Source organism: Equus caballus, chromosome 1 (assembly GCF_041296265.1).
Source record: "Equus caballus isolate H_3958 breed thoroughbred chromosome 1, TB-T2T, whole genome shotgun sequence".
NCBI classification, from domain to species: Eukaryota; Metazoa; Chordata; class Mammalia; order Perissodactyla; family Equidae; genus Equus; species Equus caballus.
The window spans coordinates 151907191-151929618 of NC_091684.1; the positions used below are offsets into that span (position 1 = coordinate 151907191).

At 39.7% G+C, this 22428-nt stretch overlaps 1 protein-coding gene across 3 annotated transcripts in view; it reads right to left on the bottom strand.

Moving 5' to 3' along the window:
- SCG3 (secretogranin III) overlaps positions 1–6839 on the bottom strand; it is a 37554-nt gene extending 30715 nt beyond the window's left edge. Inside the window, exons 1-4 of one of the 3 annotated variants that reach the window (XM_001501619.6) lie at positions 6224–6839; positions 5520–5572; positions 4969–5014; positions 4658–4873 (exon numbers count right to left, since the gene is read on the bottom strand). In XM_001501619.6, the coding sequence (XP_001501669.1) occupies positions 4658–4873; positions 4969–5014; positions 5520–5572; positions 6224–6314 (406 nt within the window). In that variant the 5' untranslated portion in view covers positions 6315–6839. Of the gene's footprint in view, positions 1–4657; positions 4874–4968; positions 5015–5519; positions 5573–6176 lie in introns of all 3 variants that reach the window. The other 2 variants (XM_023617451.2, XM_070236487.1) reach the window with 2 other exon arrangements.
- Between the last annotated feature and the right edge of the window lie 15589 nt (positions 6840–22428).

A 22428-nucleotide genomic window follows, 5' to 3' on the forward strand; every position in this document is an offset into this window, starting at 1 on the left:
CACCGGTTTGGATCCTGGGCACAGATGTGGCACCGTTCATCAAGCCATGCTGAGGCAGCATCCCACACGCCACAACTAGAAGGACCCACAACTAAAAACACACAACTATGTACCAGGGGGCTTTGGGGAGAAAAAGGAAAAATAAAATCTTTAAAAAAAAAAGAACCAAGGGTGATAATGGAAATTCTGAAAGCTTCTTATGCGATTATAAGAGGAAGATCTGAAGACACCACAAAGGGTCACTCCAGTTTTTATTCTCACCAAAAATACAAACAATAATATACTTTTAATTATTATCCTATGCCGTATTTATGTAGTATGTCATACTGTTCAAAGCACCCTTGTATTATATAATTTGATATTCCATTTCCACACGGAGAGTAGATTGGGAATATCTGTACACGTATTCCCTTTGCTGGCGCATTCCTGAGCTGAGGGTGGGGGAACCTGCCTCACACCTAGAATCAGAGAGTGTACTAAAGATTTTATGACTTACCTGGAAGAAATATTTAATTCTAACTGAACATGAGTCAGAGTGCCTTTATGTAAGAGAGATTAATGTGACAAGCCCCTTTCTCCAGAGAATGGGGAACTTATTTTAAGTGCCTGGAATTTAAACTTTTCAAATGTGACAACAGATTTGCACAAAGTAATGTGTAAATTTCTGCAGAGAAACTTGCAAATCTGTATCCTTGGCTTTCTTGGGAATCCATTTGGCAGCACTACTTCAGACTAAAGCAAGGGCCCATCCTGAAGGAAGGGGAGGATGCAGTAGGGTTGGTGGCCAGGAAGCATTGCACCACATCCATGGAGAACTCCCAGGAATCAATGGTTTTTTCCCTCACCTATACCACGTGGAGCAACATATTAATACATGCAACTTACAAGGCGCTCTCCCTGTCACCTCTAGGCAGATTGGAAAGATTAGAATTTTAGCCCCAGTGATACCACCTGTTATCTCTGCATCCTTGGACCACTCTACAAAAAGATAATAGGATTACCTATTTCATGGGATTGTTGTAAGGATCAGAGGAAATAAGATGTAAACGCACCCTTGAAATTGCAAAGTAGTATATGAAAGCTAATGTTCAATATTATATGAAAGCTCATTATTATCTACAGTGGATTTGTACCTGACATAAAGGAACAGCAATTATCTTCTAGAGAAAATAGAAATTGAGTCCCTGGCCAGATTCTGCCCAAATAATTCTGGTCATATTCATTCACTCTAAGAGAGAAGAACTTAGTATTTCTATTCTGTTTCTGTCCTTTTCTTCCATGGCTTTTGGGGGGTTCAAATATGGAATTTCTCTCACAGCCTTTCTTCCAGACCCTATGGAGATGGAGGTAGATGCAGCCTCAGGCAGAACATCTTCTTGTTGTTTGAAAGGAGGTGCAGGAAAATGAGTAGAGTGACTATACACAGAGGACTGGAAGTTCCCTGACAGTATATTATTGCCGAGCTGTCAGCCAGTCCTTGAGATGTGAGCCCTTTGAGCTCCTGTGTACCAGAGTGACAAGCAGAAGAGCCCCTAAGAAAAAACCACAGATCAGTTCCCCTGCTGGCTGACTGACAATTGGGCTCAGCATCCATTTTTTCCAGAGCAGGGACTCACTATCATTTAGGTCTGATTTTTCCATTTGTGGGTTGCAACACAGACTCTTGGGAATATGTGAAGCAGAAGCTGCCAGGGTCTATGCAGAGGTGGAAGAATTTATTTCCCTTCCCACTTATCCCTCAGGATCTGAAAAAGGAAGAATATCGGTTGCCTGCTGGAGCTGGAAAATAACTGAGATGACTGTTTTTCAGTTCATTTACTTCACATCAAGGAGGACATTAGCAATGCTCTGAAGAAATAGCCTCTTTCCTCTGCTGTACTGCTCTATTCTCTTGAGCCAGGATCTTAGGCATCCCCAAGAAGAGCTTTGCTAGATGGGGTTAATAGTTGAGCACTTGGGCATTGCTCCTTACCTTCCACTGATTTCTCCTGGCTCCTCTAAAATGGACGGAGTTACTCAGAACGACTTCTCTACTGCTCATGAAGGGGTATTTCACCCTCCCATATAGACCCTCAGAGGAAAGCCAAACATGAGTTCAACATTTGTAACTTTTTAAAATCAGCAACAACCTTCTAAGTGGATGTAAAAGGGCCATGTTCCAAGTCATCATCTTCCCAGTTATGTTTTGAATCCTCAGCATGTAATATGGCACTTGACATTCATTTGTTCAATACATTTTATTAAAGTCTTAATATGGGCCAAAACTGGAAATAGAGTAATAAATAGTTGAGGCATGGTCCCTAACTGCGCAGAGCTTATTGTCTTGTTCATAGCCAGAAACAGCAATTGCTCAATGAATATTTGTTTGGTGAATGCACACAGGAGCCCAAAAGCACTACTTCACAAAAGAAACTTGGAAAAGTCCCGAATCACACATACTGTAGAAAGCACCGAAAAAGAGAATTGATGGGCCCTATAGCACAAGCCCACTTGGAGGTTTCCTAAAGGCAAGAAGGTACCCTGCAGAAGTTAGGCTCCCTCGCCCTCCCTTCTGGGATGTAAATCTGCATGCCTCTGAGGTCCTAGTCACCTTGGTGGTCCCAAACCCTTCAGTAGCAAGATTTTCAGGGTAGGAGGGGAGACCTCATAAATGATATGATTTATATCATAAATCATATGATTCACTCATAAATCATTCTCTCTAAGAATCTTCTCTGTAATGTCAAGTGGACTTAAAATGACTCATAGGATAAACCTAGAGCCATCAGGATAAGTACTTGGTATTTCTGAGGCCGTTTGGGATGATAATAAAACATTGAACAATTTAAAAGTAAGTTACTCAAGTTAGCGGTCCGATCACAAACAGATCTGTGCCTCTGCTGGCACGTGCAACCAGTTTGACCAAAAAGATTCAGTCAAACAAACATTAGACTATTTTTTAATTTTGTTAAATGAAATGGTCAGTTCAGAGTGGTTGAATCTGTTTTGTATGCAGCTATGCCCAGTGTCTATTTATTTCTAGTCCAAATATTTTAGGTTAAAAAGTAGAATTCAAGGGGAAAAAACCCTAAATTTCCTCAAGTAGTATGCAATATGAAATGTTTCAAAATATAAACCATCTCCCCCACCCCATATATGGACAAAACACTTCTGAACTCTCTTCAGGCTATGATATCCAATGAAAGACAATTTTAATAGGTAGTTGTTTTCTGGCAGAAATAATCAGCATAATTCTCTTGTGGACACAGAACAGAATAAGGACATACAAGAAAATCTATAGTCACTCCTAAGCACTGGTTCTCAGAATGGGAAACACACTCTCTTCCTCAATGCCAAGGTACAATAGTTTGTTTATTCCCTCATGTATTCTTTTACTTGTTCATTCATTCATTCATCAATTCATGCAGTGAATTCATGAGCATCCAGACACTGGGGCTACAATGTCTCTGTTTTCATAAAGTTTTCAATTTAGTTGAGGAGAAGGACATAAGTCATAACTAGTCACTCTTAGGAATGTAAAATTATGACCTGCATTAAGCGCAATGAAGGAAAGGAGCAAGGTTTCTATCAGATTGTGAGTGCTGGATGAACTGAGAAAAGCAGAGAGAAACCAGTCCTTGAAGGACTGTGGAAGCCACATTAAGAATTTTGGTTTTTATTCCAAGAGATATGGGAATCTATGAATGGGTTTTATGCAAAAGAGTGACATGTTCATATTTATGTGTTAAAAAGATCACTCTGGCTGCTATTGGAGTTGGAGAGGGGCAGAACAGATGCTGGAAGATCTGGTAGAAGATTTTGCTGTGGTTCGAGTAAGACATTATTGGAGCTTGGACAAGGCTGGTGGTGATTGTGGATAGAGAAAAAACATCTGAGAGATACATGGTGGGTAAAGTCTGGTGGATTAGAATTTGAGAAATGAGGAAAAAGAGGAATAGTTTGATTCCTAGATTTCTGTCTTAAAATATTGGATGGTAGTAGTGCCTTTCCTAGAGAAAGAGCCCTCTAAGAGGGCGACGTTGTAAGGTGGACAGAGATTATGAGTTTAATCTTGGACATGTTAAATTTGAGGTGCCTCTGAGACTTTCAAGGGAAGATGTTGAGTAGATATACATAGATATATAAATTATAGATAGATAGATAGATAGATTGATCGATCTCAGAGAAGTCTAGGCTAGTGATATGAGACATCAGGATATAGATGGCAGTTGAAGCCATGGAAGGTTAGAATGACCTAGAAAGAAAGGATATGGCTAGGAAGAGAGCACTGAAAAGGAAGTAATGGATATTTCACCTTTGGGGAAGGGTATTTTATTGATTTAATTATTTGAGAATTATGATATTTTGTTTGTACTAATAGTTAAAATAAATTGGAATGTTAAAATGAACTCAAAACATAAAATATAGATAGTAGATTTAAATTTTTTTCCAAAGAATCAGTAAGGGAAGCTTTGAAGAGAAAATAAAATTTGGGCTTCTGTGGAGCTGGGACATCACATATTATCAGTAACTTTGGACTTCATCTCAGTTTTGGTCCTGACTAACAAAGGATTAAGTGTATAAGAGGTATTTTGAAAATATAGGACTTTCTCTTAACCCATAATGGGAAACTTCAAGTTAGAGAAAATGGGAAGCAAAGTTCTTTTTCCTCATTTACCTTGAAATTTATGATCCAGTCCACTCTTAGTAGAATCATAATCATCAATCAGTCTTCGATTCTTGGTTGAATCGACGTCTTCCACATTCAATTTATTATCATATGGGGAGCTTCCTATGGATTGTCTTTCCTTCTCAATTTTTTCCTTTTCTGTTATTGCCTTTAGCAGGTTCAGGTTGTCAACAAAGGAATAATTGCTTTCACTTGGCTTGTTTTCTGGAAGAAAAGTCCCCAAACTCAAGACATCCATTTTAGTTAAGATTCTGATAGCCTACATCATTTAAATTAATATCAATACAATTTCTTTTTACCTGGAGGGTATGTCTTTTTAATCTTGTCTGCTTCTGCTTCAGCAATCTGTGAAACAAACAGGAGATAGACCTGGTTTTAAATCATTGCTCCACCACTTACCAAATATGAGAGCTAAATTATTTAATCTCTATGGGATTTAGTTTTCTTGTTTGTGAAATATAGATAATTTCTATCTCAAATCATTGTCATAGGATTAAATGAGATTTTTAAAAGGGAAGATGGTCTATAAATATTAATTCCCTTGTCCTATAAGATTGGTGAAAGAAAAAGCTCTGATAAATTAAACAATATCACAATAGAGTGGATGTGATGTTGAGCTCACTGGGTTATTAATACAGCCAGCTCTGTGTATTATACAAAACTCTGTGTATATAACTGTCAGGACAGAGAAATTACCAAAACTATATTTCCCATCCTATATTTCCCAATTTATTATTAAGCTCCTGAGGTTTGTGAATTCAAAATGGCTAAAATGTCACAGTATAATTACATTAAATAATAACAACTAAAGTAAAATGAAGTAACATTTATGATTTTACTTTTGACCTACCTGTTCATTCAAAGGCCTTTCTGCACTCAATTCTCTATTATGTAGGGGGTTGTCTAGAATAAACACACACAAATATAAATTTAATTGTGCATCGGAAAGATACACTATGTCTCATTACATAAAATCTCCAAAAAAGAAAAACAAATAGGAGAAACAGTTTTGGATGACTGTGAAACAAAAATATATATTAACAAAGATTATCAAGATTATACAATAACAGTGATTATCAATGTTGCCTTGCTTATAGAATTACACTTTTTTTCTAACTAGAAACCTAACATATAGTTCCAATACTTGGTTTACCAGCTGTTTTCAACTACAGAGCATAATTTGAATTGGCGTTATTAGCACATTAAAAGCTCTTTTATCATACACTGCACATGTTATGAATAGAACATCTGAGAAAGATTGTAAGACAATTAGGAAAAAAAAGCCATTTTATTAGGGGTAAAAGCCACCCCCCATCCCCAGTCCCCAGTTTCAAAATAAGATCTTTCAAAACAACCCTGCTATTGCACTACCATTTAAAAAGTAGGGGAGAAAATCTGTCTTCTGTCTCTGAATTCAAACTGATTTCTTTCTCAATATGCCCGGATATGATTTGATCCGAAAATGAGGCAAGGTGATTTACAGCTCACGGATTATGCCAAGCTTTACCTTATCGTGGCGAAATAAAAGAGATGGGAAGGAAAACGTCCGCGTACCTTGGCTGCCTCCCGGTTTGGGGAAAGCTTGAAGTGGGCTGCTGTGGAGCACCAACACCAGAATCCAAGTGCCGGTCCAAAGGAACCCCATTCTTCCACGCTTGGCTCAGAAACAGCCTGGCGCCGGGCTCCTGGAGCTGGAGCTTTTGTTATGAATGAAAAGGAGGAGTGAAAACAGGAAGAGCTAGGAGGGCGGATGCAGGGAGGGAGAGTGGCGGGGACCGGGCGGTCGGTGGAGCTCCGCGCCCTTTGGGAGTAAAGGGATTAGAAAGGCTCAGGGCGCTCGGGAGGCAGGTCCTCAGGTGGAGGAGAGCGCTGTCCGCGCCGTGAGTGCTGAAGTTCCTGTCACGCGGAGCCGGCCGCGGGTCGGCTAGGGCGTAGCCTTACTCGGGCTCCCTCCTTCAGAGGAAGTGAGGAAGAAAGCGCATGCTCGCTGAAAGCCAGAGGCGGGAAGGGATGGCGTCAGCGACTTCAAAGCTACTCCAATCTCCCGGGAATGGAAGGGGGAGGGGCGACAGACGGGCTGGCGTATTTTCGTGCCGCAGTCCTAGGGGTGCTCCTGCGCTCAGGGTCACCTGGGTTGCCGTAGGCTTGGACATCATTGTCGTAACCTCCCAAGGAAACGCTGCCTCAAGGACCCAATGCCTTCCCTGTCTGTGCACCTGTCAAGGAGAGTTAGATAACCTCGTGTGAAGGGTTCTGTTTTGGGGTTCTTCTGGGATAGCTGCTCCAGAATCCCTTCTTTCCATTCCCCCTTCTGCACGCAAAAGGTAGACATAATTCTTATATCCTTAGAAAAGCCCTGCCTTTTGTGATTTGGGTTGACATACCAAGCGTCCTTTGGTGCTCTTCATTGTGTCTCAGCTCTATGAAGTCTTTTGAATTGGGAAATTCAAGGAATATTCTTTCAAATAGTCAGATTGCTACAACACACTCTCACTCTCCTAGATGCTGAAACAGAACTGAAAAATCGCTACATCTTCCCCTAAGAGTGAATGTCATCATCAGTCCTGGGTAGGTGAGCAGCAAGAGCCAGTTTCATTCTAAAATATCCCCTTCCCCACCAAGGGGAAAACTTCCCCTTCCCCACTACCAAAAAACAAACAACAACAACAAAAACTGTACTTTTGTAACATTCTTCTCCAGAATTCAATTATGCCTACGGACCTGGCTGTTCCAGGGGTCCTTGAAGAGAAGGGATAGTCAGGAAAAGAATTTTACATCATAACTAGGTCAGGGAGGTGCTGCTTATATTCTGAAAATATTTCCAGAAGCCTAAGATTATCACATAAAAGCAGCTATCAAAAGACTTTTAATGATGAATACAAGCAACACTAATGTGAGCAGGGTGCTGAGTAAGTTCTTTAGTCTCTGATTTTTAAGCAGAGCTTGGATCCTTTCCTTTGGACTGTGGCATGCTGGGAACCAGTCTGAATAAAGACCAAAGAGAAGGATTCAGCACAATCAGGCCTTTGATTTCTGTGCCTCTGCTTTTCAAGGAGCAGGTTAGTCATTCAAGTCCCTAAAAACAAACAAACAAACAAGCTAACAAACAAATCCCTCTCTTTCTGGAGGTTTTTGAGTTTGGAAGTCATTCAAATACTTTGCTTAAGAACCTAAAGAGTACTTTTAATCTAACAGCTACTTCAAAACAAATAGTTGTTTCTTGGCAGTGATAACACAGCATTATTATCCCAGTATACTGTGTTTTAAAAAATTGTCACAATTTAAAATCCCAGCTGAGTGAAGGGTAAATTTCCTCTTCTTGAAAACAGAGATGGCAGGCTCTGCTTACCTCATAATGTTATTGTGGAGTTCAAATGGGTATGTGTTTTGATCAAATCATTTTGATGCCAGGAATATTTTGACACAGGCTAAAAGTAAGTCATGAAATGTTTTCAGCTTTTAAGAAACATCACCCAATATTGTGTGAAATAGCCATTCACCAATCCTAAGACTCACTCTATTGCTGACCTAATCCCTCAGCCTCACTCTATTCTTTGTTGTGTTCCTGACTCATTTCTCTCCGCCCCATACGTTTGCAGTTGGGAGTGGCTCAGGATGAAATGAACATAAGGGATGGCTATTGAGCACATTGCATTACTCACAAAAATAAAAACGGTATTTGATCATTCTCTGCCATTTGGACTCAAAGTGACTGTGTTAAATGGCCATTAAATCTAGGAACATGTTAGGTTTCTGATCAAACGAGCTGTGGAGCACTAAGTAAACTGTAGGGCATGAATTAGTGTACATTCCTTAGTCTTATGGATGTTTCTGCTCGACTTAGCATAGGTCTATGAATGGAACAATCCTAAGTTTCATTTGTTCATTAGTTCATTTAACAGATGTTTACTGAGCACCAGAAATGTACCAGGTATTGAGATAATTGCTGGGTATACAAAGACAAGTAAGATATGCTTACTGCTGGTCTTATAGCCTAATAGAAAGGACTGTGATTATAACAACAACAAAAACAACAACAACTGCAACTATTTACTGGGTAAGTTTCATATGCTGCACATTGATCTCATTTAAATATAAGAGAACAATAAGCACAAGAGTGTATTATGGGTCCCTGTTATATGTGCAGAGTTCAAGTGAGGTACAAATAGTGGAATGGATAGTCAGAAAAGGTTTCAAAGAGGAGATGTCTCTTTTCATAATAAAAAAAGTTTAAAATATTTTATTATTTTGTGTAAGCACACTATAAACTTTGAATAATATAAAAAATATGTTGAAATTATAAAAACAAGTGTCATTGACAGATCAGGTTATCATGAAACAGACTACTTACAATGTACAGTGAGTTTGTTAATGATGCTTGTGCACATGTCAACACACACATAGATTGATTGTCATGTGCTCATTCACTGGTGGAGAAGATGCTTTTTGAGCTGAGTCCTGAAGATAGAGATATTTGAGGGATGTTTTTATTTACTATAGAAAAATTGTTGTATTAATTATTATTGCATATTTTATTATAGAGTTTCAAACAAACACAAATGCAGAGAAAATATTGCAGTGAGCTCTCATGAATTCATTACCCAACTTCAATAATCATTAACTCATGACCACCTTTTTTATTTTATATCCCCAACCACTTTGCAACCCCAACGGATTATTTACCTGTAAAAATCCCAGATTTCATACCATTTCATCCATAAGTAGTCAGAATGTTTACCTAAAAGATAAGGATTCTTTTTTTCCAACATTACTGTAATAGCTTTATCATTCTTCATAATAATAATACTATCTTATTATCATCAAATATCCAGTCACAGTCCATATTTCCCAACTTGCCTTATAAATATTTTCACAGTTGGTTTGCTTGGATCAGGATCCAAATAAAGCCATGAATTGCATTTGGTTGGCATGTGAGGGACACATATGAGTGTAAGACTAGAAAGGTAGATGTTGCAAGCTTTTCTTTGACTTCCTCATACAAGTTAGTGGCTTCCTTAGAGTACAGCACACACTTCCAATATAGCATCTATCCCATTGTGCTGCTTTTTGTACATCCTTCTCTTCTCCTTATTTCAAAAATAATAAATACACATTGAAGGAAAAATTCTGGAAATACGAATAAACAAAAAGGGGGAAAATCATCTGATAGAGATAACCACTACGAATTTCTGGTATATGTCCGTTTGGTGCATGTTTTTTAAAAGAAAGTATTTTATACATATATTTATAAGATTGTGTCTTTCACTGTAATTATCTGCTTATGTATTTAGCTGTCTATCCAACTAAATTGTGAATTCCTCAGGGAAAAGATATTGTGTTACTCATCTTTCATTTCTCAGCCCTTCTTACAACATCTGGAAATCTATTTGCTTAAATAAATGAATGAAGTGATGGAGGGTTGCCTGTTTACTTTTAGTCTTCAAATGCCAAGACTGTGATGGCTGTCCCACATTGGAAGATCATGACAGTCTTGCAGTGCCAGGAGCTGTCAGTTCCTTAAAGAGCTGTTATCCACTCTGTCATTATGATTCTCCGCTCAACATTTTCTTTACAAAAAGAGTAGTCTTGCAGAAGAAGTGTTCATGAAAGGCCTAAGAATAGACAGCCAGAGCTGGCAAAGGCCCCCACAGCTACCGTTATAGTTATGGATCTGTCGCTCTTAAAGAGACTGACACAGAATGCCAGCACTGGAGATGGCTGCTGATATAACTCAAAGGAGAAGTAGATGTGGAATCTAGAAAGTCACCATCAGAAGAAAGTTACAATAACCAAGGATAATGGAAGTGAGCAGATAAAAAGACTAAAATAATCAAGCAAAGTGAAGGCATGGAAATGAAAACAGTATATGAATAAAGAAATTGGGCCCAAATGACAAGATGTTATGGGCTACCTCCAGAGTGGAAAGAGCCAGAACTGAATCTGAGAGTGGGTAGGAGGAGAAGGTAGCTGGATGGCTAATTTTCTTCTTGTTGCTTACCTTGCTTGTCCCATGGTTGAACCAGACTGGGTCAATCACCTGTGCAAAGGGCCATGGGAGGAAGATGTGAGGTGCTACGACTGAGGGCTCCCTCCAGAACTACAAGGATAGAGCAGTTACCTAGAAGGAATCAGGGTAAGGGAATAAGGCAGACAAAAATAACAGACACTCACTACACCAGGGAATACAGTATTTAAGATGGACCAAGCATTATTGAGTGAAAAACATCAGATTGCCTATTAGCAGTATGGTTCCTATGATAAAAATTGTGTGTGTGTGTGCTTGTGTGTGAATGTATGTGCACACATGAATAGAGAGTTATCAGAAAAATCTGTTTCTCATAATTTTTACAGTGGTTGCCAGGTTAGGGTTTTTTTCTTTGTTAATTAGGCGGTCCTGAATTCCCTGAAACATGAGTTGAAAACATGGATATGTATTGGTTTATTATCAGAAAAACCAATGAAGCAATATACTCTATATAAATAATTTTATATACTAAAACATATTCCATTATGTTTCAGACAATTGTAATGAATTATTTTCTTCTGCCATATGAGAATAGATTGTAATAAGTTCGGCAAAGGGGAAACTAAAATCTGGTGGGAGGGTTTTTTGTTTTCTCTGACACTCTGCTGCTAGTTGAATCCATTCTAAACAATTTTCACTCTGCATTGTCATTGCTTGTATGTCTTTTTTATTGTGACTTCTTTGGGGGGTTGAGCTAGTGAGGATTCATCTTTGTATCTTGGTGCCTAGCATATAGTAAAGAGGTCAGTAACTGTTTGTTGAATGGAATTTTATCATCTTATGAATCTACTCAAAACAGTTCTCTTGGCACTGGCCTGGTTGCACAGTGGTTGAGTTTGCACGTTCTGCTTTGGCGGCCTGGGATTCAATGGTTCGGATCCCGGGTGCGGACCTACACACTGCTTGTCAAGCCATGCTATGGCAGGCATCCCACATATAAAGTAGAGGAAGATGGGCACAGATGTTAGCTCAGGGCTAATATTCCTAAAAAAAAAAATACTTATAAAAGTAAAAAATAAAACAGTTCTCTTACGTAAAACTTGGTACCTTTTTTCCAAACCACAGATGTACCTCAAGTCGCCAAACTGCACCAGACACCATCCCTCCCCATCAGCTCTGCCCATCCCCTCCCTTTCCAGGGGCAAGCTTGAGGGGGGCTAAGGCATCCCAAGGGGTCTTCAGGTTAGTAACCACCCTCCACCCTGCTAGGCCCTGTGGCTGGCCTCTGTGGCACTGGGAATTAGGAAAAGGGGATCATTCCAGTTCTTCTCCCTGTTCAATGGTGCAGATATGGGGTTGAGGGAGACGGGAGACAAAGGGTGCAAACTGGGATCATTTTGTGTAGGATCCAGCCTTGGAGGATTTGCTAAAATACTGAAGACATGTGCTCCCTTGTGGATCTTCACAAGGTACTAGCCATACAAGGTATGTTCAGCTTGCATGAGGTCAAGGTTGTTCTTGACTTCCTTAGTTAGTGTGGTAGTCAGTGTGACTTTGAGTGAGCTATTCCAAAGCCTTAGAAATGTTGATCAAGATCATTTACGTTTCCCAGGAGGAGAAGTTAAGAGAGTATGCAGCAGAAGCTTGACCTTGAGCTGCTGGAGGTCATCCCTCTCCAGTTTGTGTAGAGATGGCAGAGCAGCAGGTACCCCAGTTGTCTTGTCTGGGCATCTGAAGTCAGGTTGAGGACAAAGCTGACATGGGCACCCACTCACCCCCTTACACATGTCCAGAAGGTCATGCGGGACACTGATCAATAGCACAGGACTGTGACAGGGCTAAGGAAGTTAGTGACTCTGTCCAAGGTAAGGGGCTCCATGAAATCATTGCTGTCTGGGCCTCTTTTGACTGTTCAGTGTGACAGGAATTCAAATCTCTTTCTTATTAGGTGTCATGGACTTGGGGCATGAGCTGTTTCTGACCCACAGTTACCATGAGTGGAGATGATGGGCAAGTACCAAGAATCACGCCCTAAAGGCGGGCATGATTAGAGTTATGGTAAATAGTATAAATCAGGCCACCAGACTAAGGGATCCAAAAGCAGGAACCAGAGCTCAGAGCTGAAAAGGGCAGGGAAACCCAGAGAACTGATGAACCAGAGTGCTAAGAAGGAGGCCAGTCTGGCAGAATTTCTCACATGGTGTACAGGCACGTACAGTGGCTTTTTATGCTGTTCTTTTTCTGGTTTCTCTGGTTGTGCCAGGTAAATTAAAGGAACCAAAGTGGACTGGTCAGGGACTTGTGGAAATGGGCACTAGTCTTTAAGTGTAACCATAGGAATCATGGCAGAACTTAGCTCTCCATTCCTCTTCTATATGAACAAGATGAGAGGGCTCCATAGGGTAGGTGAATTCCCATTTTAAGTTCTCATTTATGGATTCTAAGAAGGTCTAAGTCTTCTCAATTTCATCCTCTATGATGGAGTATATCCTTAGGTCAGTATCTGAGGCCTGAATGAGAGGCTTCCAAGAGATCTCCCTAGAGGTCAACCCAACCATGGACAATGGAAGCACCTTCTACCTAGTTGTATCAGGCTCTACCTGACCATGAACTATACCAAGGGACTGAGGTATCAATATCTAGATGCATGTGTCTACTCTCCAATGAACTAAGGCGACAGTCAGTTCTATTTGTTCCTTGCCTTGGCCGCATGTTAGGTTGCCCTAGAGGAGATTTCCTAAGACTTTCCCTACATGGTGGCTTAGAGGCTGATGGGACCTTGGCCCAGTGGACCTAAAGCATTGTCCAAAGCTGGGCTCTCGTATGCCTGGTAATGATGGCTTAGGAGTTCCTTCTAGGTATGGGGGCTGGGGACTTCCTTGCTGGATGTGAGTTTATTTATCTGAGTCATGCATCTGGAAGGAGACGAGGAATATCTGGAAATCTTGTCTAGAGAGTTAAGTCTTTCGAGGCAGCTTGGGGCAGCAAGGGGGTGACAGGTATCTTTTGGGAAATTCTCAAGTTCTCTACTTCACTCTGAGAAAAAGCCTAGACCTTAAATAGCCTGTACATCTCTACACTGTTTGGCTTCCCACTACATCTCTGATTCAATCTTTCATTACTGCCCCCCTTGCTCTTTCTAATCCAACCACATTCCATTCTTTGCTATTCCTCAAACACAGCAGGCCCACTTCTACCTCAGGGCCTTTGCATTGTGGTTCTCTCTTCCTGGAACGCTCTTCCTTCAGATACTCCCAGGGCTCAGTCCCTTACATACATCATATCTTTGCTAAAACGTCCTGTTCTTAGGGAGGCCTACTGTCTCAGGTCATGTGCCCCAGGAAGCAGACTCTGCAATGGAGGTTAGCATGCAGGAAGTTGATTAGGGTATGCTCTTGAATCAACACTATGGAAGGCAAGGGATGGGAAGGAGGCAGGGTTTGGCAGAAGGAGAAGTTGAGCTGCAATGCGGTCTCAGTGGAAGCTTTAACCAATCCTACGAGGAGTTCTAAAGATGAGATGACCCTCTGGAGCTGTCCTGAGTTGCCGTGAGAGGTGTAGGCCTTCACACTCCTGCATAGATCAGTCATTGGGTGTAGGCCTTTCCAGGAAGGAGTCGTGACCTTGGATGAAGTGGTTCTTTTTAGTAGCTGGAGGAGTAAGTCCTTTGGTGCTGAAGTGGGATCTGACTAGTGCATCCCAGTGTTCACCACACATTCCCTGACCCCCTTATTTAAAGTTGTAACCCCTGCCCCTCATACCCCCGACTTTATATTTCTCCATTGCACTTATCACCTAACATACTGCACAATTTTCTTATTGTTTTTATTTCTCTCTCTCCCCCAACTAGATTGTGAGACTTTTGTGGACATGAATTTTTATCTGTATATTTTTTTTAAATTCCTGTATTTTGAGCATCTAGAATAGTGTCTGACATATAGTAAGCACTCAACAAATATTGATGCCTGGGATATGCTTTAAAATACCCCAGAAAAAAAATGTCTCTAGATAAATAGAAAAAATCAGATTGGCCGTTAGATGATAATTTCTGAATCTGGGTAAGAGTACAGAGAGATTCAGTATACTCTCCTCTCTAATTTTGTATATACTTTAAATTTTTCATAAGGAAAAGCATTGGAAAAAAAGGTTTATGTTAAATTTACTGCTCACCAGTGGAGAGAGTAGTAAGAGAGACTGTTTTTCTTTTCTCTTCTTTCTCCCAGAGGTAATCTGAAAATACAATTAAACATCTTCCTCAGTGGAACGGAAAATCGATAGCTCTGCTCTGGTGCTCCACAGCCGTCCTCCAGCCATCCCTGGGGGAGTGCTGCTGCCATGGGGACCCCAAGTGACTTAACTGCCAATGCCCCTGCAGGGTTAGTGATGCAATTTCAGTTTCCTTCTCTTAGGATGTCAACATTTTGTAGACATTGGAGAATTAGGCCAGCATTTCTTGCTAGACATTGTATAGATATAATTAAACAGGACCAATGCATTCTGAGGAACTAAGAGCGATTACTGGGTTCCCCCTCCCATTAGTCATTGTGAGGGTACTCACCTCTCCCGAAAGTGCAGGTGGCTTGACCCACGCAGAGAGGTAGTTCTCTCTTCTCAGCTGCCTCTGCTCCAAACAAATTCCTAAGAAAAGCCCCGGATGATACGGCTCCAGTGGCTTCTCCCACCCCATTTCCTTCCACTCGCCCTCAGGCCCCTGAGCACCAATGACATTGGCCTCTGCTGCTCCTGACATGGCCAGACATGCCCTCACATTGGTGTCTTTACAGTGACCTCTTTGTCTGCCTGGGACAGTCTCTATATGGCTCGTTCTCTCACCTCCTCCAAACCTTAGCTCAAACGTCACCTTCTCAGAGATGGATTATTTAAAATTATACCCACCTCTGCCACCCCTGTACTCCCAACTCTATTACCTTGCTCTGCTTTTTCATTATCCCTTGCCACTTACCTTTTTCAAACATACTGTATAATTTACTTATCTGTCTATCCTGAGTGCCTATAATAGTGCCTGGCACATAAATAGTTATTGAAAAAAATTGAATGAAGGAATGGAGCTCAGAGACTTGTGTTTCTCGGACGGTGTTCACACACTCAAGATTTTTTAAGTCAGTCCTGATTGTAAGTCTGGTGCTGTCAGTATCTTTCTGCTTCCCTTCCTCTTGCCCTGTATCTCCATCCCTCTGGTTCATACTTTAACACAACCAGAGTGATCTTTAAAAAATGTAAGTCTGATCAAAGGTAAGGGTGGAGCTTGGGCAAATCAACAAGGAAAGATGGAGCACACTGTTCCTGGCCACAGCTGGAAGCCATTACCACCTGAGGCCCGAGCCTCGTGAGAGCTGTACCAGAGGGCCAGGTGATGGGAGCTGCAGGCTTCAGTAGAGGATGCAGCCAACAGGAGACAGCCTAACAGGGAGGGAGCCAAGCAAATAAATCTCCTCACTCCACTCTCCTCTCTTCCTCTCATCTCCTATCAGTGGGCCCCAGTGGCTGAACTCAACCAGAAACTAGAGGGCAAGGGAGCCACTGATGCAGCCTTTAGAAGTCAGCCTTCTTGGGGCACAAGGTGACACGAATAACGGATTTGGGGGGAGGGTGAAAATTGAAGCTATCCACTTATTCTCTTCTTTCATGCTGCTCCACTCCCACGGCGCTTCAAATCATTCCCAGAATATGACAAGCTTTCCGTCAACCAAGGACTTCTGCATTTGCTCTTCCTGCTGCCTGGACTGTTCCTTCACATAGCTATCTCCTTCTCATCCTGGTATGTGTCCCCTCCGTCTCCTCCCCAGACAGGCCTTCCCTGATCAGCATCGTCACTCAATTACCTTCTATGACATTATCCTGTTTCTTTCTTTCTTAGCGTTTATCACAACCTTTAGTAAATTTATTTCATTGTTCATCTCCTCCTCTAGACTATGCAAGCTCTCTAAGGGCAAGAACTTGTCCTTTTTTTGATCCCAACTCTTGGAACAGAATCTAGCATCTAGTAGATGCTCAATAAATATTTTTTGAATGAATGAACAAATAAATGAATAAACAAGAAAATTCTAAAAGAAAATGAAGGGGACTTTCCTACCGGACATTAAGCTACAAAGAAACAGTAACAAAAATATTTCAACCCTGGCAGAGGAATAGAATACCACAGTCTAGATACAGAACCACTGAAATAGCTTCATAGCTGGTTTCCCTGAAAGATGGTGACTTAGTATATGATAAAAGTAGCATTTAAAATCAGTGGAGAAAAGTAATCCATAAGTGATGCTGGGATGATTGGCTGGGGATGTTTTAAAATGATGGATGTATTCCTCACATCTTCATTGAAATAAATTGTCTACGGATCAAAGATTTAAATATGAAAACATGAAAAAATACGTGAATACATTTATAATCTTGAGAACAGAAATGCTATTCTACACATTATAGACAAAACAAAAAAAATAAAGGAAAAGAGTGATATATTAACTACCTAAAATTTATATTTTAAAAAATAGCAAAACGTTATACCTTTGAAAAACTGGGAAAAACACTTACAAAAATTAATTTACATAATATATAAAAAGCTCTTACAAATCATTAATATAATAGAACAGTCTAAAAGAAAAATGGGCAAAGGATGCAAACAGAAATTCAAAAATAGGAAGAAAATCCAATAAATATATGGAAAAAATGTTCAAAACCACCATTAATCAAGAGTGCAAGTAAAATGACTATGAAATAGGGGCTGGCCCAGTGGCATAGTGGTTAAGTTCACTTGCTCCACTTCAGCGGCTGGGGATTGCCAGCTCAGACCCGGGGCATGGACGTGCACACCACTTATCAAGCCATGCTGTGGCAGGCATTCCACATATAAAGTAGAGGAAGATGGGCACAGATGTTAGCTCAGGGCTAATCTGCCTCAAAAAAAACCCTGACTACAAAATATCATTTTTGATCTTTTGAATTGGCAAAGATTGAGAATACTGAACATTGACCTGTGTATTAGTTTCTTATAGCTGCTGTAACAAATTACCACAAATTTAATGGCTTAAAATGTCACAAATTTATTATCTTACAGTTCTGCAGGTCAGAATTCCAACACGGGTTTCACTGGGCTAAAATCAAGAGGTAGATAGGGTTGCATTCCTTTAGGAGGCTTTAAGGGTAGAATCCATTTCCTTGCCTTTTCCAGCCTCTAGAGGCCACCACATTCCTTGGCTCACGGCCCCCTTCTTCCATCTTTAAAGCTAGCAAGTTTGCTTTTCCCTCTGACCCTTCAGTAGTCACATCTCCCTCTGACGACAGCCTGGAAAGGTTATCTGTTTTAAGGACCCATCCAGGTAATCTAGAATAATCTCCCCACCTCAAGGTCCTTAATTTAATCACATCTGTAAAGTCTCTTTTGCCACGTAAGGTAACATATTCACAGGTTCCAGGGATTAAGAAAAGGAACTGGCTAGAAATGATCCCCAATTACAAATTCAGGGCAATTTTAGCATTAAAATGAACATGACTGTAATGACTGAGGATAACTGAAAGTTAACACGTTGAAACAAATAATCCATGAGTCCATAACGGATACTCAGAAAAAGGCAGGCAGGGGAATCCTTCTTCTCTACAGGAGAATGCAAGCTAACATATGAGAAAAGAATACTAGAACCATAAAATCACCACTTTGCAACCTCATATTGCAAGAATTATCAATGAATGCTAAAACCATTAGGTGAAAAATTGTTGAGGAACAGAATATTTGCAAGTTTCTAAAACATCACCCCATCTATTACTTGCTAATTACCTTTATGGTGGGATGATTTGGTAGTCACCAATCTAGTTTGGTAATGAAACTTAGTGCCACTCGTTATGGGACAACTTGACATTATGTGCTTCTTGAAGGGATGCAAAGTTAAACATCACTATCAAGTATTCATACTACTCCCAAAGATGTTGATTTCTTTGATCTGGAGTAGAACCTGGCCATTGGCGTTGAAAGTCCTTCAAAGTTCTCTTGGTAATTCTAGTGTGCAATTAAATTAGTGAAAAAACCACAAATTTAAACATTTGAAAGGAAAATGTTGAGTACTTCTATGAATTATTTTGGAATCACATGTTCAAAGCCTAATGAAATGAGCTGAGGAAAACACACGAGGGGAATGGGAAACCATCTTCCTGCTTTGGACATTCTCTCAGCCACATGGTCTTTTCCAAAGATCCCCTCCCTCCTCTTTTACACTTTCATAAACTTTGAAATGATTATGTATCTCTAAATCATGTCATAGTAAGAAATTGCAAGTTCAATGGGACAAGAAGTTCTACAGATCAAAGACAGTTGAGTGTTACTTAAGGATTTTTGACATAATGTTTTAGTTAAAAAAAGTGTGCATTTATCCTCTCACTGCATAGTTTGAACAGTATTAGAAAAGGAGATTTTCACTATATAAGTAACTTTTGACTGACAGATTACTTGCTAGTCATGGGGAAAGGGAGGACGCAATTTTACAAGGCAAGAATCAGGATGTTACCACATATTATGTGATTCCATTTGCATGAAATGTCTAAAATATACAAATCTATACAGACAGAAGTAGATTAGTGGTTGCCTAGGGCTGGGGGCGGTGGTGGTAGGGAATTGAAGGGTGGCTGCTAATAGATATGGGGTTTCTTTTGGGGGTGATGAAAATTTTGAATAAATGATTATGGTGATAGTTACACAACTCTGAATATACTAAAACCCACTGAATTACACACTTAAATTGGTAAAGTGGATGGTATGTGAATTGTATTTCAATGAAACAGTTATTTAAAAAAAGAGAGAGAATTAGGCTGTCACTATCCAAATCTAGGGACCAATCTAAACATCGCAAATAGTAGAACAACCAGACATACGGGCATGCTGTTATGGTGCAATCGGAAGTAGTCTTGCCAAAAAAATGTTGATTTGAATCTAATCAAGACTTCAGACCTAAATTCAAGGGGACCTTTATTCCAGGAATAAATTCTGTTGGCATGAAGAAGCAGTGAGACAAATCCAGAAGGTGGAAAATTCTACCAGACAACTTCTGGCCTCCTCAACAAGTCACGGACAGAAACAGTTCTAGATTTCACAACTCTTAAGAGATGTAACAAATGTAATGTGTGGGCCTTCACTGGGTGCTATTTTGAACAAGCCAACTATAAAGAACATTTTTTTATACAATTGGAAAATTTAGATGTGGAATGGGTATTTTATGAAATCAAAGAATTATTGTTAATTTTGTTAGAGATTATGGATATATATCCTTAATTTTTAGAGATGTCTACTGAAGTATTTAGGGAGTGAAATGTTATGATGTATGTAATTTACTTTAAAAACATCACAAAAAATGTAGATGAAGCAAATATGGCAAAATGTTAAGCATTATTAAATCTAGGTGTGAATATGGGGGTTCATCTTACTATTTCCTCTCCTTTCCATATGAAAATTTTCGCTAAAAAAACTTTTAGAGCCAGAAAATTGTAAAATCTATAGTGATAATCCAAAGATTTTTCCAAGAGATATTTGAATAAATTGAGGAGTATAAATAATTTTTAGCAATTTTGAGTTCTATATAAAAGTACAAGTGCTATCAACTTCTAGAGTAGACATGTATATGCCAAAAATGACAACCCAAATATTGAATTTTGCATTGCATTTCATAGAACATTGTTATTTTTAAAATAAAGGGAGTATAAAATACATATAACTAAATATTTAATCTCTATACCTATGTAAAACTTTTCATGCACATAAATTCACAAACCAGGAAAAGTCCTTTATTATGTTATGATTCCTACATTGGGATCACAAAATACAGCAATTTTAACCGTATATAAAAGTTAGAAACATTATCTCCTTGAATTCTAACAGACAGCAGTAGGAATGAAGGAACTTGTTCTGAATTTCCTGACCTATTGATGCAGTGTTCCATAGTCCAGTTGCTTCTCTTGTCCTCTCCACTCAAAGATCTCTATCTTATTTTTGGTACTTTTTGTCATTCAGATCATCTGGGGAAGCAGAGGTACGTAGATTCTCTCAACAGAGTCAGCAGCACATCATAAAGCAATGGTTATTTTACCCTATTTCTGTTCAAGTCATTCTTAGCTACACTCAACGACAGATTTACTGTGGAGTTAACGAAGCGTACTTAAGCCTGCACAAACCCCTTTCAAGGCCCAGGGGAAAGCCCCAGTTATTGTTCAAATAGCCGTATACTTTTGTAAAATTTGGAGTAAGTCCTTCGAACACAATTGGTTAAGACCTTTGTCTTTGTACTCCAATTTCTGATCAAACTTTCCATCATGTTGGATGTTGGGTCAATGGCCGTGGACATTTCCGGAAATCAGATAAAGGGAAGTTGCGCTGGGCATACATTGGTTTAGTGGGATGATTTAGGTGGCTCACAGTCACTTCCATATAGAGTTAAGTCACTGCTAGTCTGTCTGACATAGGAATGATTCTAGAAACATATCTGCTGCCAGCTGTGCCAACCCATCTGGTGTCCCGGCATGAAGGTGCAGAACTAGAGGTCCTATCATGATATGAACGTGTCCTATAGATTCTGGCACCAGAATGTCAACAGTGTCAATAAGTATGTCAATAGTGGATGAGAAAGAAAGTCAGGGGTGTGATAGAGTAACTTTGGGATGATTGATGCTGCTGCAGAGAACAACTTGAAGAGCATGCAAATGGACTAAATACTTTGATTGAAAGAAAGATTACCAGGGCCAGCTCTGATGGGCTAGTGGTTAAAGTTCAGTGCACTCTGCTTTGCTGGCTCGCGTTCAGGTCCCAGGCACAGAAGCACACCTTCCATCTGTCAGTAGCTATGCTGTGGCAGTGGCTCACACAGAACTAGAACGACATACAGCTAGAACATGCAATTATGTACTGGGGCTTTGGGAAGGAAAAAAAATTATCAGACTGGGTAAAAAAAACCACCCAACTATATGCTGGTTACAAGATACACAATTTAAATATAAATTCATGGAAAGGCTGAAAGTAAAAGATAGAACTATACTGAGCCAGAGCTGGTACGTGGAAAATTCTCCTAAGCATCAGAGGTGTAAAATTCTAAGTGCAAGATTTGGTTCTCCATGCCTAGTCAAAATGGAAGTTCTCTTTTTTCAGGAATATACTTGATAATGCTGCCTACACAGTTTTTAATATATACTGTCTTTCTTTATTGATAGGAATCTCACACAGTAGATTTTAACAGAATCTCTGTGCTTGTAGGGCATAAATCTGTAGCAGTACTACAGACATAGAGAATGTGTGTGTGTGTGTGAAATTGTATGTTTTAAGTACCCCAACAATCAATAATAAAAAACAAATTTTGATCATTATGCTGTAAGAAAGGTTGAGTCTTCTTCTATTCTCTCTATAGAAATTGAAACTATAAAATCAATGTCATGTGAAAAATTTGCAGCCAAAAATATGGGGAAGAAAGATAATATACAGATATGTCAGTCAGTTAATGAAAATGTCATGTATTTTTTTGGATTTTGTGATGCTTTTGGTATTTGTCAGTTTTTCAAAATCTGTAATTTGTTATACTTTCTTTGCTCATCCGAATAAATATTCACCTTTGCACCTAATTTGGTCTTGTTATTTCTTTTGTTAAGAGGGCCTCAAAAATTTTACAAGCTTCAGGCCTCAGAAAACTGGTTCCCTCTCTGCCCATACCCTATGAGTGAACTGGGGATAATAAACAAAACAAGTTCAGACCGTTTATCTTAGTCGAAACATGTAACTGAACAGCTTTCATAGTTGAATAGGTTACATCAT